General features: G+C 39.2%; 1 protein-coding gene across 2 annotated transcripts in view; it reads right to left on the minus strand.

Annotated features, from left to right (window-relative positions):
• The window catches only part of NCAPG2 (non-SMC condensin II complex subunit G2), a 46137-nt gene extending 34260 nt beyond the window's left edge, over positions 1-11877 (minus strand). The window contains exons 1-6 of one of the 2 annotated variants that reach the window (XM_018909193.3): positions 11538-11877; positions 10675-10766; positions 7384-7575; positions 6260-6374; positions 5635-5792; positions 4767-4901 (exon numbers count right to left, since the gene is read on the minus strand). In XM_018909193.3, the coding sequence (XP_018764738.1) occupies positions 4767-4901; positions 5635-5792; positions 6260-6374; positions 7384-7575; positions 10675-10749 (675 nt within the window). In that variant the 5' untranslated portion in view covers positions 10750-10766; positions 11538-11877. Of the gene's footprint in view, positions 1-4766; positions 4902-5634; positions 5793-6259; positions 6375-7383; positions 7576-10674; positions 10770-11537 lie in introns of both variants that reach the window. The other variant, XM_018909192.3, reaches the window with a different exon arrangement.
• Between the last annotated feature and the right edge of the window lie 8910 nt (positions 11878-20787).

Raw genomic sequence — 20787 nt, forward strand, 5'->3', positions numbered from 1 at the left:
TGCCTCCACTCTTTCCATGTCCTTTCTGTTTTGGTGTGCCTTCAAGCAGCATCCCAAAAGGCCAGCACACTGTGCAATCCGCACCCTCATCGAGGCTGGAGCACCGAGCTCTGCCAAGTGCAGTATCACCCCAGGATGACACTGGAATGATGGTGAAGGCATAAATAAAACACCACAACTCTACCAGCAGATGCAGAAACATTTTTAATAAAGCCACAGAGAATAGCTGGGCCACCGAGGAAATTAAATGTCCTGATCAGCAAGGACAATTCCTTTCCTCTTGCCCCATGAACGGTAATGTGAACTTCCTGAAGCCACTTTCATTCATGAAAACAGAAACTATTTTTCCCAAATTAGTTTTCTTCCATTTTAACAAGTCAGAAACAATGATGATAAATCAGATGAGCAATAGAATTTTGTAACAGAAGGCAGTGGAAGGCTGTGGATGAAGGAAATAGGCCAATGCTCTCCCAGAATCAGCAAGATCTGTCCAAGGAATTGAAGCCTTATTCAGCATCTGTACAGGCAGCTTCACTCTAACTTAGCTCACAGGTGAAGGTAAAATGTCTGATCACACATAAGGGTGAGTCAGCCACTTGTAAGGGTCCTTTATATCTCTCAGCTTTCTAGCCAAAAATCAATTAGGAATATTAATAAAGGAAGTGTAATAGTAAAGAGCACATTGGCAGACGTGCAAAAGGGCCACTGAATAAACAGCAAAGGTTCAGAGGCACTTCCATTGAGGGCTGGAAGGAGGAGGAAATTCAATGCCACGTGTGTTTGGCATTGAATTTTCTGTGTTTGGTGTTAGTGTGAACACAACACAAGAGTTGTGTTCACACTAACACCAAACACAGAAAATTCAATGACAAACACACCTGGAGCTGGAATCTCACAGAGTAGGGGAGGGAGATGGAAGCACATAGTCAGAAACTGCACTGTAGTGAATTGATAGCTGAAATGCCTTTGGGTGAAGAAATAACTCAGAAGCTCATAAAAATCAAGACCTAAATGCTAATACAATGTCAAGATTTTTGGCTTCAGGTCTGATGGAATCCTTCCTGTTGTCAACAAGAGTTGTCTCTGTCTCCAACTTTGGTGGCCTAATATAAACAGAGGAATCCCACTTGGCATGTCAGACATCAACAACCCTGACAAAACAAAAGGTCAAGGGAGTTTTGCCCTACAGTTCTTTCCTCAACAAGGCAAGGATGAGGACAAACTCAAACTCATCTCATCTTCTACAACTCCAGCAGCAAGACAGATGATAAAAAGCCTAAAAATAGCTTTCCACCAATTCTTTTTAGCCTTAGGTTTCAGCCTGCTCCTGAAAATGATAAGTGCCTCTAGCTTAATCTGCTGCTTGTGATTAATGGATCTGCAATAATTATTGGTAACAACATTCTCATTATTGTGAGAGATAATCTGGTGACAGGTGAATGAGACTGTGAACTTGTCATCTTTGGGAGTAATGCAGTATCAGTGCTGGGTGTTTGGTACTGCTGTGCTTGTGGACACAGAGCAGCACATGACTTTGTTCTACACAGAGAGAAGGTGAGCAAGGAAAAAGCACAACGGACCCACCTCTAAAACACAGGAACATGCTCTGCAGCTGTTTGACTGGAAAACCCATCTGAACAAGAATGTTTTCATAAATCACAGAGATAAATTCAGAGGATCACTCCACTAATGCAGCCTGATGATAAGCCTCTGAGAAATATTACTGTGTGTTGAACAGCACAGCCTGGGAGGGCAGAAACACTGAACTCCCTGATCTTGCTATGAGGTGTAATAAATGTGCAGTTCTCTATTGGTTTAATCTGATTTAGAACAGATACACTGCATTCCTGACCCTTCCCTTTCTTCAGTCTTGCATATGATGAACCATTCCAGACAGTTAATCTGTCTGAAAAATGATCTTACTAGAAGAAAACAGCTACCTCCTTCAATCAACCCACAATATTGCCGCTTGAACATTACACTGTGAAAACAAAAAGAGGAATGCTAGTCCATGGCAACACAGGATCATTGCAACCTGGAGTTATAGCAGCTTAAGCTACTATGGTGCTGTGTCTGGGATATGAACTCTGAAAATCTAGGATTACTTTTCTTAGGAACTGTAGAACAAGTCTGCAGGCATTGAAGGGAGTATTAGGCCTGATATACAAAAGCTCACATTCAACTCAAAGCAATTCATACATCATGTTGATACTTAGTATTACTACAAGCATTTTAGAAGCAATACAGGATATAAAAAAAAAGGTCCAGCAGAGATCCTGCGGGGAGTGTTGGTTGGTTTCTTGTTGCTACAAGAAATCTTACATTGGTGAAATGAACCAGGAAGGGAAAATAGAGAACATACATGAGGTGTGTTACCACTACAACTGAACTCCCACAGCACACAAATACCAAACAAAAGGACTTGGAACTGACATACAATGGCCTCATAGCAACAGGAAAATGCTTTGAATCTCCTGTCTGCAGAGGTAGGAAACTCCAAGTCAGTTACCATTCTGGATAAGTACTGGAAGTTCAGATAGTGAAGTTCTGCTCACAAACTGAGACATGTGAATTTGGATGTTCAAGTCCCTGAAAAGTTAATTGTCTGAAGAGTGTCTTATGTGATCAGCTGTTTAGTTACTGTTTTACGGAGCTGAGTTGTTCTGTTGACTCTGCTGACTAGGGTTAATACGGCACACCCTAAACACAGAGCAATTTTTACATGCCCAGATGGTTTTCCAGAAGGCAGAGATCTATCACAGTGTTTTACATGCCAGCCCCACACAGATGTACGGGGCAACTTAGGTCATTTAATGTAGCATGGGTCATTCACTTAAGCAATCAAATCCTTCCCAGGACCTGTACTGATTATGCTCCTGCACAGATGTCTAAATTTATTTCAGACACTTAATTTAACAGAACCCTGTTCTGGGATCTTTCCAGAATGGGTTATGGTTCTCCTTTTATCTTGAACTGGGCTGGCATGGCAAGGTTTTGGTGGTTTCTGTGAGAAGCTGCCAGAAGCTTTCCCCATGCTGATAGAGGCAATGCCAGCAGGCTCCAAGGCACACCCGCCGCTGGCCAAGGCTGAGCCCTTTGCTTTGCTTTCAGTCAATGCTTCCAGCCAGAAAGTAAAGAATCCAGAATTAAGGATTTAAACCACTAATGATCAGACAGAGCAGAGAGTGCAGTAAGGTGATCTCTATATCTACCTAGAAAGAGACGGGCCTATGAAGATGCAAAGGTGACAAAACATCCAGAACCAGAAATCCCTGGGAGAGCAAAGAGAAAAATCTTGTGCAGGGAAGCGAAATGTGCAAAGTGTGGCCAAATTTGCACATTCTTGTGGAGCAAAGTGGATGTGTTTTGATTTGCCAGGAAAAATATTCATGACTGAGTCTGATTACCACTGCTTTTTCCCCTCATATTAAAAAAAAAAAAAAAAACAAAACAACAAAACCTCAACTTGTATACTCTTTCACTCAAAGATTCAAGGTGCAAACTTCCTTCAGAAAACCTGTGTAATAATTAACACATTATACTAAAAGTCTCTCACAATGTGGAAGAAAAAAAGAACTACAAGAATTTGCTTCTGAAGCCTAGATAGCAGATGTATTTTACATATATAATTACCAACCATCTACTGTGCTTATATGAAGATGAAATATTAAAATAACACAATGGATTCAAATATAACAGAAGAAAAAAGAAACAGAATCAAATATAGATAATGCATTTCAAGTACTGTGGCAAAGAACACACTCAAGTACACACTTTTTCCAGATGACAAAAAATGGCTTAAAATTAAGGACACCAAGGATACACAATTAATTGTAAACCCTGTCAATAAAGCCTTACTTGTTTTTCCTCCTTCGACCCACATTTTCTCTTCTTCCATTTCCACCTCTCATATTGCCTTGGTACATCATAATTTTAGTCAAAACTAAAACAGCTTAAAATATGATATATAAGTAACAAAAACCCCACCAACTTTGTGGCAGGTATCCAAACCCTGCTCTTTCAAACATTTCACCTAATTCCTTTGCTATCTCCATTTTTAATATGACATACACCACAACCATGCAGCAATCTCAGAGCTCATTTTATGACAGAAGTTCACGTATTCCACAGGAAAAGGAATATATCAATTTTACATATACAGGGAAGAGTGTGAACTTCAGAGACAAAGTCATGTGGTCTGGTCACCTAACCAGAAAAAAGGCTTGGATGCCACAATTCTGGTGCATAGGCACAATCCAAACAACAAAACAGCAACTGTTCACTGGGAGAAATGTATGTAGTTAAATAAAGTAATTCTTATTTTTCTGTAAAGTTTGGTTCTTTTAATGCTACTTTTAAAACAGAATATGGCAACACAATCTTCTAGATGAAGTCATTTAGAAGGAAAATTATTTTGCTACAGTTAGTTGTCTTGAATAAGAGAAAAACTGCTATAAAAGAAAAGAATTACACCAGGGAATGATTTTAAGTATCGAGGGAAATGCACTGGAAGCAAAGCACTTGATTCTTATTGCCTCAGGATAAAAGAACTGGACTGAAGATTTAGACATAAACTCTCACACTTTAGTCTGGAATAGAAACAAGTTTTCCAAATGAAACAGTATCAACTATTTATAGCTCACAGTCAGAGCTGATTTCTCTCATGTTGCTACCTACTGTGCTGTTAAAAAAGACAAACTGCAAAACTATTAAAAGCAACCAAAGCTCACTGGCACAAAACCACAGTAACATAAAAGTTGGCTTACCTCTTCTTTCTTAATGTGTTTTACATTCATAAAACACTGAAGCAACAAATCTTTGACTTCATTACTCTCATCTGAATCATAATCAAAACAAAGTAATGTCTGATGTACATTCCATAAACGAACTATATCTGCACCCTGACAGGAAAGAAGAAGCCCACATTAGAGTGGAGAAGCTTTGCTTTAATGCAAAAAGCTTTGATTTAATGCAAAGCTGCACTGAAAGGATTTTAAATAATGAACTTGAAATGCATTGTTACAGATCCTGAAATTATGAATATTCATTTCATCACATTATTGGGAAAAAAAAAGTAACTGCAGAAATTCTGACTTCCAACAAATGAAGATATGCTCAAGAAATGCTCAAGAAAAAAAAGTTGCCATTCCATGCAAATTATGTTAAAACCACATCATTGCACTTTTTAAACTTCAAACAATATATGTAGTTAACAGGGGAAAGCAGGAGAAAGAAATAAGGATACATCCATTGGGTTAATGCAAAAGATGTGTATCACAACATTCCAAAGTAACTTGAACATTTTGAAAAATGAAAGAAAAATTATTTGTAGAAAGATAAAAAGCAAGAGAAAATTAAGCTTCCCACAAAAGCTGTTTCTATGCTTAGCTGAACACAGTACTTAATATCTGAGTTGAAAAAAAGTTAATTACAATAAAAGCCTTGGCCATTGGACTGGACAAAAGAGTGAAAAGATTAAAAGGAGTGCAAAAAAAAATTTAAAATCCAGTTCACTTGTGAAACTGATGCCAAAAACCCTTAACATTTGTTCTAGAGAAGGCGGTGTTTTACAGAGGGATTATCTTTCTTGAAATATTCAATAATAACCTGAAAGTCAACATAGTCTCAGCCTACCATAGCAGCTTTATTCAGGCTTTTTCTCAGCAGAATGACAAACAGAGTCTTCCCCAGCTGCTCCTTCCCCTCCAGTCCCTTCTCCCACCACATTTCACACACACGTTGGATAGCGTCCTGTAGGATTTTTTCAGATGTAGATAATGCAGGAAGGATACCTACAAGAGTAGTAGGCATAATTATTTACTGCAATGAACCAAGTCATTCCTGTAAAACAGCAGTCTGTTAGCACACTAACTACACCTCACAGTGTCAGCTAGCTCCTGCCACACTTACACACTTTCATGGCTTATGCTCACTGCAGTATTTAGGCAACTCTAAGGTCTGGCCCAAGTTTTTGGATCAGTAACAACAGAATATTGCGTTTCCCTAAGAAGTAACAAAAATCACAGGATAATCAAAATTACCTTCCACTGGGTGAACAGCTGGGAGAAAGAAAACTATCTACATTCCAACTTCTAAATTGCACAGCTGATTTCTAGGTAAACATTCCCTTAATTTTGTCTCAAATATGAACTCAAACCAGTACCAACTTTTCTCCTGTGAATTTTGTTTCACAGGCCAGCTGGATTTCAGATCAAACAGCCTCTGTAGAATGCTGCATTCTGCACAGAGAAGCACTCACCGTTTAGGATAAACACACATTCTACAAGAGCTTTGTAGTTTACATTTTCATCCACTGCAGGTATGGAAGCAATAACGACAGCTGCCACTCCTTGGATCACTGCTACAGTTTGTTTCTGAAAGAAAGCAATGCTGAGGAAACACTTCTGCAGTTTGTTTTGGACTCAGAAAATAACTCAAACAAGAAATGAACCTTAGCAACAGAGAGCAAAGCTGAATTGTTATTATGTTTCCTTTCTGAAGAACGAGCATACGGGCACCCAAAACCTTTCAAAAAGGAAGTAAAATAATAGATTTTAAAGTACATCTTTTCAAAAAGTTTGAAAAGGGTTTTCAGCTCCAGCTAGTAGATAACTTTGTGACTGTGCATGTGTACCCATTCCGCATCTGCAACACACCCACTCAAACACACATCCATTTCAGAGCTGAGAAGCCCCTAACTAGCAGGGTCATGTGTAACTCAGAGATGTGTACATCTGGTGAATTTAACTCCAAGTGTGTGATTCTACAGGCCTCCGAACAGATGTCCGATTTTTCTACAAGCCTCTAGGTTTCTCTAATTATTTCCCCACTGCATTTCTTTTCTTCCCCCCAAAATTAAATAACCTTTTCCCCCAGTATTATCAAGGCTATATAGACTACAGCACAGAAGACAGTATATAAGGGTCTGAGTCAGAAAGATTCTATACATTCTAAACTTGTGGAAGGCACAGTCAAATCTAGATTTCATGATGTTCATCAAATAAAATGAGGTAGTGAAAAAAAATCAGGTAGTGAATTTCTTATATTATATGCCAGCTACTTAAACTTAACGTGTGCAACAATAACATTTGTTTACTAATATAAAACACAGAAAAAGCCCATTCAACTCTACTGAGAAAAGTAAGTCACATCTTTCATAATTAAAATTCTCAGCAGAGCTAGTCTTTTAGAGCATAATTTCAATCATAAGTTCAGCTTAAATCAAGCATAAATTAAGTAATTTAAAAAATGGGCAGAAAGGTTATATTTGGAACTGGTCTTATTTCATAACCCTTGCATGTTTTCAGATGTTATGGAATATTCCATTTTATTTCCCAAAAAACACAAAACATTCAACATGTTTTCATTTTACAAGATTCTTACCATTTCTGGAACTATCTCAGCTTCCATGTCATCATCACTCTTATCATCTCCAGTCCTGTGCCATGTTTCCACAGGGTTCTCCATCAAGCTCTCTGTCAATAGCTGTGTCAGTCTCTGCCATAGCACTTCTTTTTGCTTTCTTGACAACTCTTGAAGTAGCTCATTCAAGTCAAAATGATCACATGTATTTTTCTATAAATGGTCAGAAGATACCACACAATCCCACATCAGCAAAGTGGCTTATACTTCATCGTCATATTTTCGACATTTAATTTGGGTTTTTACATTAATGATTAACTTATATTCCTCTGCAGTTAGAGATAAAATACTTTCTAGAAGTTATATTTTTTAAAACAGTGTAAGAAACTCCTGATAGTTAACTCTTTATCATGAAGCAAGAGTGCTGCCGTTAAGACAGAAGTCTTTAGCCCTTAATCGCAATGAAGACAATTCCATACCCTTGGCTAAGAAGCTCAAAACTGCACAGAATTTAAGTCCCTGATTATGTCTTTGCTCTCTTAAATATCAATGGATGATGGCTGTTTAAAGAAAATCTTTAGGCAAGGACTGGAAACATAGCAGTCAGTAGAGCCATAGGGACAGCACTGATTTGGGATATGATCTGCACACATCAGAGCTCTGCACACTGCACTGTTTTAAAGCCCCTCATCAAACCCAGCTCCTGAGCCCAATGAGCCCACAGCTCCTTCTGAAACCCTGCTGACAGGGAAGCCATCATCAGTCTCCAGTAGAGACTGCATCATGAGGCTGATCTGAACTGTTTCCTAGAAAGAAATTTGCTAGAAGAATTTACCTCAGAGACACAAGGAACGTGGCATCAAAGAAGGGTAGGCAACCTGCTAGGAAAGGCAATATTCAGAGAGAAGATAAGAAAGAAGACCAGGCCCAGCCAAGAGAAAGAACAGATAATTTCTGAGATGTAATTGGCAATACGGAAGTGAAGGTTTACTGGATCAAAAACGCTTCAGAGGAAAGAAGGAGAATTTCTATGATCTTGAAATAAATCTATTTTTAGTTTGCAGATACACTGAAAGGCATCAAAAAGAGAAAGTCGAAGGTAAAAACTGAAAAGAATGAAAGAAGCAGCAGTAAGTATTACAAAGTTCCCAGAAGGGTATGAGAAGAAAGATCCTGTTACATATTTATAAGAGAATTTCTATTCTATTCTACAACTGAAAACAAATACAATAAACCGAAGGCCTCATAGGGAGTTCTGCAGCCCTGTGCTTCAAACAAACCCAAAAGACAGGATATTAAGATTGTACCGTTTTGAACAGAAAGAATAAACTCACAATAAGATCAAAGCTTTTAGATTTTTCTTTGGGATGATATGAGACAGAATTATTCCAAAATCTATGAGGAGAAATGGTGACAGTAAATGATAATCCTATCTGTAATTCCTATGTTTCTGTCTAAGAAATTATGTATTTTCTTGAATTGGAATGGGATTTAGTGGAAAAAACCAACAGCACCTGCTGAAGATCTCAATGAACAGCACCACAATATGACATTTTTAAAATATTACAAAGAAAAAATGAAAAGCCCACAAAAAAACTTGAAGGAAAACTAGCAAAGCCCTGGAATTTTAGAAGACACAGATGAGTCTAAACATTGAAAGTGTGGAAAATAAAAATTCAAGGGGGAAGTGAAAGAGAGTTTGGGGTGTGTGTAGAAAACAGACACTGAAAGAAGAAGTGATGCTAAAAACTGAACTTTGAAGAGGGTTTAAAAGGCAAATTCTAAGGCTAGAGCACCAACTAAGTAGCAAATATAATACAAAAACTAAGGAAAGAAGTGAAGCTTTAGTGATGATTTATTTAACCACAGCCTCCTCCAGAAAAGCAATCAAGAACTTTTCAAGGGAGATCAAAAAAGGAGGATCCTCATACTAAGACAAGACATGGTCACACATCCTCCATTACTGCAGGTTTCAAAGGGAAATTATTAAAATAATTTGAGTACTTTGGACAGTCAAAAAGGCATGTGGATATTCATGTTCCCTTATGCTACAAAGGCATGAAGACAATTTCAATCAATATACTCATTGCAGCTAGTGACATAAAGTTTCCAGAGGTATTGGCAACAGCTGAACACTGATGCAAGAGAACCCCTGTGAATTGGTGATAAAAAATAAACCATTTTAAATCCAAATAGCCTATGGCTCATTAAAATAAATTACTGAATGCAGATGGTAGAATCAATACAACCAAACCAATTGAAAAGGAAACACTGCAAGTGAATAGTTTTTCACTAAAGTGTTTAGATTTAGAGAAAAATGGGAAGGAGACTTTAGGCAAAGGCAATCTGGTAATAAATTTATCATCCATAACTACATACAGGCACACAAATGAAAGAAATAGTAAATTCCTTGGGGAAAGATTCAAGGATGTTTGGGAGACAAACTTTGTAGACTTATTATACAGAACATGATCCTGGGTTTAATATAGTTGCTACATTAAATCACTTCATGCCTCTGTGCACATGGAGGTCAACTGATCCACTTTACCCTGCCACAGGTACTACCAGGAAAATACCCAAAAGAAAGCTTAAGAAACAAACTTCACAATATCATTTATGGCAGTAAGCAAAAGATGCTTAGAAAAGCTCAGATATATCTTAACACCAGATAGATTGAAGGTGAGTGGAAAACACCTCAATGCAAATTACTATTTCTCATTATTAAGCAATATATACACAAAGTGAGCTTTTAACAGTAGATTTCAGGGGATTTGTTTTGTTGTTCCTCCTTGTTCTCTCCACACTTCATTTAGAGAGAGCAATCTATCCCTTCTCTAGAGCATTCAGTGATAGAAAGCACAATCAAGTAAAATTAACAATGGACTAAAGAACAAGTGGACAGTCCAAACTATCAAATCAATGAACAAATACTAGTGAAACACAATTCTGCTATGTTTGTACATTAACTCTTATTCATTATATCGTAATGAACTCTTTCATGGGTTGAAACTTAACAATGTAATACTTAAGCAATATGAAATTAGCATTTGTTTATAATTACACAAATACTAATAATTTATTTTTTAAAAATGGCATGTGGAACAACCAAATATCAAAATTTAACTGGCTTATAAACATTCATAGTTCAGATTCCACAACTTTTTTAGCCTATATTCCTTTAAGTGCCATTTGAACTTCTTTTCTACAGCAATTATTCCCACAAATAGTTTCTGCCTCTTTGTCACATGATTTCTGCACCTGTAACAGAATTAGGACTCCAAAAGTGATAAATATATACATTGGCTCACTTACAGGATTCTGAGTGTAACGCAGGAAGTCTTCAATTGACTCTTTAGACACAACTTGCAAAAATGCTTCCCGTTTCATCCTGGAATTGGTCTTCCCTACTTTATAAGCAAGACATAACATTAGAGAGGAAAACAAGATCATTTTGTCATTTTGGTCTGTTGCAATCATATATCAGTTACATACTTAGCATTTATATATACATATATATGCTATATATTACAGTAGTTATACATGTACTACGTAGTTGAAGTAGTTTTCCCCTCCAATAAATTTTAGTTATCTGATTCAGCATTTAGATTCACAACATCACTGGGCTGCAGGGCTTGCTTTCTTTTTCGGTTGTTGTTTTGTTTGGTTTGGTTTTTTGTTTGTTTTTGGGGTGTTTTTTGTTTGCGTTTTTGGGGGTTTGTTGGTTTGGTTTTTTTTTTTTGTTTTTTTTTAATTTAGTACGGAAGCCTTAAAGCAGAATAAGTTGTTAACGGATACTTTGATTTTTAAAAAGCACAATGCATTCTCCAGCACACACCCACTCTTTAAGCTAGTCAGAATTCCCAACAAGACTATTTATTTGTATCAGAAGCACCGAAGGGTAGTAAAATGGTCTATTTTCTCGGCTATCAAATGAAAACCATGGGAAATGGGCAAGGCCACCAAGAGCCTTATTTGCTTACGTAAATATTCCCTCCATCCTAGGTGTCTCCTGACGTGCTTTTCCAGGTGGGAAAGCGACTTACACGGCATTTAGTGTGTGCGAAGCCACATCACAGAACGGGGCGTGGGTCGCTCCTGGGCCCCGTCCTGAGCCGCCCGGGGGCTCCGCCAGGCCTCGGCAGAGCAGGCAGCGGGGAGCCGGACGGGCCGCTTACCTCGGGCTCCCTCAGAACGGCTGAATCCTCATGGGCCTCATGGACCCGCGGGACGCGCTTCCAACGCCGCGGCGCCGCCTCAGCGGAGCGGAACGAAGCCGGTGGACACGCGCGTAGAAGAGCCCACGGCACACGGCAGCACCACCGGAGGAGGCACCGGCCCCGGGAGCCTCTCGCAGGGGACACCGGTGGACAGCTCGGGGTACCTGAGGACACTCGGGGACACTCCGGGACGGCGCCAGTCCGGTCCCTCCCTCACCCGCCACTTTTCGAATCCTCCCGCGGCCGACGTTGAGCGCGCGCCGCGGAACACCCGTCTCGTCTCGCGAGAGCTCGGTCACCGCCCCTGCCCTTTCCCGCGCGCGGCTCCGCTGAGGGCGGGGTGAGGGAAGGCCTCCTAGGAAATCCGCTCGGGACAGGGGATCGTGTTCAAAACTCAGGGAAACACAGGGTCAGCTGGGCTGGAAAAGGCTTCCGAGGTCATCGAGTCCAGCCTTTGACCGAACATCACCCGATCAACTAGACCATGGCACTAAGTGCCGCGTCCAGTCTTTCCTAGACATCTTCCGGGAGGGCGTCTCCACAACCTCCCTGCGCGGCCCATTCCAGTCACCCTTTCTTTAAAGAAATTCCCCCGAATGTTCCGCCTGAGCCTCGTCTGGCGCAGCTTCAGGCTGTTTCCTGTCTTGTCGCTGGCTACTCGGGAGAAGAGCCCGACCCCCACCAGGCTACACGCTCCTGTCGGGGAGCTGTGGAGAGCGATACGGTCCCTCCTGAGCCTCTTCAGGCTGCCCCCCGCTTCCCCAGCCCTGCCCGGCTCCATGTCTGTGTGCCCGCAACGCCCGGCCCGGCCCCGGCAGCTTCGGCCGCGCTGCAAGGCTCCTTCCTCCGCTGCTTTCTGACACGGCTGCTCGCGAGGGAACGTCCATCAGTTCTCCAGAGGCAGCTGCCACGGTTCAAACCCACCGCCCCGCTCAGTGTTCCCTTTCTGTACCTACTGCAAAGTGTCAGTGGTTCCAAATGGGGGGAAGACATGCTCAGTTAAATTCATGTTCCTGCTTAAGAAACGGTATTCCTTCTTGCACGGATCTCTGGTAACGTGGACATAACTGCTTTTACAAAACATCACGCATTTGATTACACTGGTGGTTTTTTTCTCCAATAATGTTGTTGTTACTATTGCTGACAGCTATGCTTTTACTCACAGTCCCGGTGAACAATATGAGTACTTTGCACTCTTCATCCGAAGCAATCGAGTTAAACAGCCTATATGGCAGAATGTATAGGAGACTATGTCAGCCAGATGATATTTAGAGTTTGATAACTAAGGATTTTTTTTATATATCAGGAAATTATATCTTCTGTTTCTTCTTTGCAGCGTTTGGAAACAGAGTCAGATTTGAATTCTGTAATATTCCCCATTCCATTTTTTTGAGCTGTTCTGCAAACCAAAACCAGTCAAAGTCTCTTGTTAAGGGCTTAGTTTGTATCTTTCCATTTGGCATTTTCAGTAGCATTTCTCAGTGTTGGCTGTTCAGAAGAGAGAGGTGCATAACTGAAGTAATTTACTTTCAGTCTGTAGAAGCAGTACAACATGTGCTGCTTTACTGTGCAAACAAACAGAAAACCAACTATAATTTCTATAGAAGTTCTCACATCTGGTTAGACTTTTCAGGATTGTCATTTTAAAAAATATTATGTAATTCAGATTTTATTTAGTATTAAATGTAAAAATTCACTCCTTTAAAAGTTGCATTTACATCTTCTGCTGTTTTAATTTTTAACATAGAATCTTCCTTAATGATCCTGCCTTTCACAGTTTTAGTTTAAATTAAAAATTAAGATTCTTTGCATTTTCTGTCACATTTATTTGATACAAGAAGCTGGCTTGTGTCAGATCCTGTGGACCTGACTTTATATCCCAAGTCACATATTCAGCTAAGTGCAAGGAGCCTGTGGAACAGTTTGCTTGGAGTAAGTTGCATGAGCAATCAGCATACCTGGAGAATTGTAAAAACAAATAAAGTATAACACCTGGCATTTTTACATTATGCTAATGTCTTCCTATATTAAAAATTTTCTGCATAAATTAAAAAACTTTGCCATTTTAGATCCAAACTGATGGATTTATTCATCATGACTCATGTATACTGAATATTTCATTAATACCTTGATTAATCTTTTAATTAGATGCTACATTAGTCACCTGGTTACTGTTTATTTAGTTGGGCACGTATCATTTTAGCAAACAAACTAAAACATATTTTAGTTTTTAATTTCTGTTGCATAGCAACCACAGAATGGGTTTTTTCATAGTATTGAAACTAGAAGTTGACACAGATAACAACAGGCTGAATAACACCAAGTGATTCATTTTAAAGGACCATGGAGAGAAACCAGAGAGACAGAATAATGTTTTCTAGGTTTTTTCAAGAACTGTGCATGAACTGCAAGCCAGTAATAAACCAACAACTCTATTTTCAGTTTCTCTAATATTCTCTCTTTCAAGAGTACCAAATTACATGCTTCTCTTTGACATATCTGTTCATCTGTTCAGAATAATCCATACCCTGTGATAATAATCTCATATTTATTATCATTTTCCTGTCAAGTTAAGGCAAAAATGAAAAATGGGCCTTTTGCACATGGTTGCTGAGCAACAGCAAATAAAGATTTGCTTTTGTGCTACTGCTTCATGAGCCAGTCTTTATTCTTGTTGGTGGCCTGCATTAGAGATCTCAGTTACAGATGGCTCACACCAGAATATCTTTGTTTGGACTAGAGCAAGCATTCCATTTCAACCTATAAGAGTCAACAATATAAACAAAAAATAAACAAGTAGTTCCCTGAACGTCAGACACTTTCTTGACAATATTTTCTTATATTTACAATGTTATTTTGTAGATAATAGTTTCTTATGAGATTATTTCACACATTATCTACTACCATGCTGGTGGAGTTGTAACTTCTATTTCTTTTTCTTTGAATATGTAATAAAATTTGTTATAGTTAATACAGTATGAACAAAATCTGCTCATCCTCTGAGGCAGACTGTTAATAATTTACATGCATGCATTTCCCTTGATTTTTTTTTTTTTTGATCTTCACATACTTTGATAAATAATCTGAACAGCATGGGAGAGAGATGAAGTTTCACACTATTCCAGTTCTCCAGATCTCCCCTTGCCTGAAGGTAATCCTGCCAATCATGCCATCCTTTATTCAGAGGCAACTGTCACTTCTGAATGCTGGTGTGATTAGACCGTGAAAAGGCTTATTTCCCTTAAATTATTAATATTAACATGAATCAATTTTAGAGTTTAAGAGATTAAGTAGAAAAAAATCACTGCAGAAGAAAAAAAAATTATCCTTGTTAACTCACACCAAAATAAGGAAATAAATTGCGCAGAGGGAATGCAAAAGCTGTTCTGGAGAGCCACTCCCTGGAGTCGCTGCCGACGGTACCGAAGTCCTGAACTGCCGCCCCGCGGGAGCTCCCCGCTACTGCGGGGTCTGCAGGGAGACACACCCAGCTCAATTTAAGCTGGGAAAACACAGCAACTTCATTTTCGTGGCTTTGTTATGATGCTTTATGACAAAATACTTAGCTATTAGATCATGGAGAGGGATGGAGCATGGAGACAGGCTTGGAGAGCTGGTGTTGTTCAGCCCAGAGACCTGAAGCCTCTGGAGAAACTTTAGAACATCTTTCAGTGCCTAAAGGGTTTACAGGTGAGGAGAGGGAATTTTTATAAGAGCATGGAGAGACAGGACAAGGGGGAATGGCTTTGAACTCACAGAGGGCAGGTTTAGATTAAATATTGGGAAGAAATTCTTTATTGTGAGAGTGGTGAGGCACTGGCACAGGTTGTCTGAAGAGGCTGTGGATGCCCCATCCCTGGTAGTGTTCAAAGTGAAGTTGGCTGAAGCTCTGAGCAACCTGGTCTAGTGGAAGGCATCCCTGCCCATGGCAGGGGTGTTGGAATTAGATGATGTTTAGGGCCTCTTCCAACCCAAACCATTCTCTTGGTCCTATAATTGTTATTTGCTGTATTATTATGCCCTTGCTGATATCACTCATTTCTTATAAACAGTGTTACAAGTCACTGTGATTTTTCTCTGCTCACTATCAGTACCATGAAAATGGAAAGATTTCTGAAATGTTATAAGATACTCACCAAAAGAAATACAATAACAGTATCTGCATAGCTGAATCCATCCCACTGTAAAAAAAAAAAAAAAAAAAAAAAAAAAAAAAAAAGTGGAATTTTTCATTACAACTGCAGCAAACATTTTCTAGTATAAAGTCATTGTCATCTTTCAGAATACTATGTATCATTGAGTAAATTTATAATACTAGTTTGCCAGTTAATTTCTTTCAGATATAAAACACTCCAGTTACAAATGCTATGTCTGTATTACTTTAACCCAATAAATTACATTCTGATAGAGATGTACTGCTCTTGTAAGTGTCCTGTCTCCTTGCAGCTCTCATTCTCTTTTAGTCTTTAAGAGAAAAATTGTTTCTAAGGTACAAAATTGCTGTTATTATTAATTTTACAAGTGCTCTTAGAGGTTTCATTGTGATAGACATGCATCACTTAGATATGACACCATCTCTGTTCCATCTGTCTAGTACAAAACATAAAAATACAAATATCAGAATGAACATGATTTGCTCATCCATATTAGTTTATGCACATATAAACACACACAAACACACAAGAAACTGCTTTACATTGCTTGGGCATTATATCAGCATTCACTTGTCTCTCACATCTGTGTTGGCTTTGTCAGCAGGGGTGTTCCCCATGTCCTTGATCCAGACCCGGCACCTGACCAAAGCCCACTGGGGTTTTTTACAGGCTGCATGTCCTGCTGCCTTCCTGCACAACTGACAGCAGTGTAGTGTCAGCCTGGGGGGAAATGTGGAGCCAGGCACCCATGAGGGCTTCCATTTCCACTAAGTTTAGACATACTTGTCATTTATTCCTGTTCTGGGCATCAAACAGCTTTATCATCACAGGACCTGGTGTTTTAGCAAACTTTCTTATCATGTCCATAAGCAAAGGAAAGCTTATTCTTAACTTAGTTTTTCTAGTAGAATTTTATCTGTCTTCCCTTTACCCCCATGTTGATTGTACTGCTGCATGATGGATTTCATTGTTAGCTATCCCAAGTTTCTAGCCATGTACTTGAATCAACAATAAATACTTAAAGCACAGGGATGTTTCAAATGTGCTGGCCGTTTTCCATGTACTGAACTGTAATTTCACTTCTGCCTGCTTCTGATTAATTTCAGCTTTTTGCACTAAATCTCATTAAAGTTGTGTCAGCAACTCAAGGGAGTTCTAGAATCAAATCTAATTTGGTGTCTAAGGCATGAAACACCTACGGTGGATTGCTGATAGAAGCATGCAGAATTTCTGGTGAACTGAGAACCTTAGTCTTACGGAAGTTTCATGTTTCCTCACATCATTTCTTTAAATTTCCCTGTGCCTCATGACTAAATACCTCTACAAAACCATTTTGGCAAATTCAATCCCCCATTATGAAACTCAATTCTTTCAGGATCTCTGGTGCCTCAGAGGAAAGGGGGAGAGCAGAGCACAGTGAGCACCATACCTGTTTTTCACTCCTTCTAAGCCAGGGTGACTTGAGGCTGCACTCCCAAACATTCCTCTCATCCAGACCACTTCCTTTTTGTACAAGAAAGTGCACAGGCAGCAAAAAAAGATTCTGAGAACAGGGTCTCCACTACCATCTAGTGGAATATAACAGTACCTTCAGAAATAAACACAGCACTAATGACTATACATGGAAAAACTTTATTCTCTCAATGCAAAAAACAAGATAAGCAAATATAAAATGTTTTCTTAAAAATATTAGAAATCAAGCTTTTTTTTGTCTTAAATAATCTGAACTTGAAAAAGCATATTGAGTAAAAAAATATGGCATAGAACATAGCTGCCTGAAACTAAGATTGAAACTTGTCTGAAAGCTAATCTTAGTATTTTAAACTTTTGATTCCAACTTATTTTACATGCAAATTAATTACTGACTTACCAAATAAAACAAAGAACCTGCATTGCTATCAGTACCATTCATGAGTCATAAACATCCATTACCATTAACCCATTTTTACCTTTATTTCATTGTCATCACCTGGATAAATGACAGGTCTGGGAACAATCAAAGTCCTTTGTTTAGATGCTGTTAACAGTTTATCAAATGTACCCGGTGGAACTCTGAGCTGAAAGTTACAACAGAGCCCCCATTCAGTGGCTATCATAGTACCTGAGCTCTGAGAATTTCATGATTCATGCAAAACTAGATAAACTTTCCTATAAATTGTAGGTGGAAAACATTGCAACACAGTAACTTCAGCTTAACCCAAGAGACAGCAACAACAATCATGCAAAACACATCAGGGATTTCAGCCCATCAGTTGAAGTATTTCTCCTGTGGGAAGTCTGCATGAAACTGTCTTGCAAAATATTCTGTATTAAATTATTAATCATTGTGACATGCTTAGTAAGCTCTAGTTGTCAGGCTCTCAGAGTTTGTAGAATAACACACTAGCCTGCAAATTCAACTAGAATAAAAGAACAAAAAAACCTGTTTGAATTTTCATGCTGGAAACAACCTCTGTTAAATGCATGTACCCTTTTTGGGTTTGGAGATCTTATCCCAGTTATTGAGTAAAATTACTGACCTTCATGCAGTACCTACAATTACCATTTTGCTAGCTATGTTACAACTCAAGTTCTATGCACAGATTCATGTATTTTTAATTATTTTCAATTTTTTTTTCATCCTGACTCAGCAGAGCTTGCAGCTCCCAGCTGTGTAACTCCTTGTTTCTGCCCAGCTGCAGTAGCCTCATGCCCATCCCTGAGAGCTTGGGCTCAGGAAGAAGAATGCCCAGGAAGACCTACAGCACAGGCCAGGAGTGCACAGAGCTCCAATTTACTGAGCCTACCTTAATGTTTAAAAAAATATACTTGAGAGTCATAGAATTGAGGTTGGAAGGGACCTCACCAGGTCATCTAATGCAACATCCTAGAGAAAGGAGCTACTTTGCTTAAATAATTAAAAAGTAAAATTGATAATAAATTATATCTTTACCACACAGCTGATGAGTGAATTCACAGGACACAGCTGGGTGCAGGGACATCACAACTTCCTTCTGTCATTTCTTGCACAGAGGCTGAGGTAGTTGGTGCCCAGTTCTGAGGGTTGGGTTAGCAAGCCCACGTGTCTCCAGGCCACAAACCACCCTGGGCTGGAACCAGCCCTTCCACTGCCTGGGTGTGAAAGGCTGGAATCTTGCCTAGCTTTGGGCTGCCCTTGGACATGTTCCTATATGGATCTTAAAAAGAAGAATGATCATTGTTAGGTCTTAATTCCCTTGCTGTAAATTTTACAGCTACTGAGGACTCAGATTAACATGAAAGACAGGCTGGCTTCACTTTGGAGATGCAGGAGCCTGCTCAAATTGGATTCCACTGTAGATGACTGGCATGCAGCAGTATTCTCTGCAGACAGTGAGAACAGGGAGTATCACCTCTATCACATGAATACAGATGAGAGAACTTTCCTCCAGAGCTGCCATCTACTCTGGCAGCTAAATTTACTGCATAACACTGAAAGAAATACAAGTGGATTTTTGCATTTTTCATAAAACATATTTCAGAAGGTGCCTGAGAAAATTGTTGAGAGCCTGACTGCCTTAGAAATCAGTAGGAAATCATACAACAGTTGGACACTTTAGAATATATAAGGCCACTATTTGGGATTAAATAATCTGACTGCTTCAGCAGCCAGCTACAACCACAAATGGGTCCAGGACAATCTGCAGTTTTGGTTCTTTCTACCAAAGCTGCCATCCAACATTCAGAGCTTGTTTGGGGGAGAATATAAATAATTAAATTGATTTAAAGAGGCACTTCATAGGAAACAACTCTTGTATTCAGCTCTTAGCTGAGAAAATACTGAAAATAGCCATATTGGTAACTTTATTGGCAAACACTGCTCCTAGGTGAGGGCTGAATGAACTAAAAGCCCAAACCAGTTTAAACAGTACAGCAAATACTAAGAATCCTGGGCTGGGGTGAACCCATCAAATTAATACCAAAGCCATCTGCAGGAGTGTCTTGCACAGTTATTTCTGCTCTCCAATAAGATCTGTGAATACACAGGCAGTGCTGATCCAGGTACCACCTGCCTTGCAGGACTGAATGGAAGGTTTGATCTTGACCCAAGTCAGGAAAATGCTGACACCTGATTAGTACTGGCACTGCCAGGGAGTGTGCAATCCAGAACCACTTTGCCATGAGGGAAATGTGGAGACAGCCATGCTTTTTTCCTAGGCTTTAGCTGCCTTCCCATTGATTAGCAGATGCTTTTGATTCTGCTAAAAAAGGGACGTATCTCCTTCTAAGGAAAAAAAACCCAAACCAAAGTGGAACATAATTTTGTAGTTAGTAACATTAAAGATTATCCAGTGGGGCCCATTCTAAATGGGATAGTGACTGGTTAATGAAGTTTTGCAGCTTTTATTTATGGCTGATGAAAACTGACTGAATATTATGAATTCAGACAAGGAATAGCTGTTTATGGGAAGAGGTGTCATAATTAATTATAGAATTATAACTAATTATAAATTAATGTTTCATGCAAAGACCATGATTTTTATAGCATTTTTCCTGGAATGGATAGAGGATATAACAGCCTTTTTCTTATTTATGCAGTACATCATCATATTTTTCATCATTTAGCCTTACCAAGCTAATGATAGAATAGGAAAGAATGCCATGGCTACAAGTCTGCTGATTCTAAATCCAAGGCAATTAAATACAGTTCTAGGTCCTTTTGAAAGCATAATTAAAGACAATTAATTAATAAGTGCTAGAATTATGACAATTTGTTCAACTGATCAATTTAAAAGAAAAATAAAATTTAGACACTGATGTTGAACAAAGGACCTACTAATTCTTACATGTGAATCTCTTCCAGAACAGAAAGCACAGAAATCCCCATGAAGTGCCCTGCACTTCTCACTCCACTTTCTCTCAGGTAACATTCAAAAATCTGCCTACAGACCTTACAGCAAGGCTCCCTAGGTTACAGGAGTCTGGCTACAGAACTATTTTAAAAATTCAGTTCATTGTGTTACCAACTAGAACAGGGATATGCAAGAGAGGAGAGGGGGGCTGTGTGTGTGTGCAGAGGGAAGCAACACACCGAC

This window comes from Serinus canaria, chromosome 2, assembly GCF_022539315.1.
Source record: "Serinus canaria isolate serCan28SL12 chromosome 2, serCan2020, whole genome shotgun sequence".
NCBI classification, from domain to species: Eukaryota; Metazoa; Chordata; class Aves; order Passeriformes; family Fringillidae; genus Serinus; species Serinus canaria.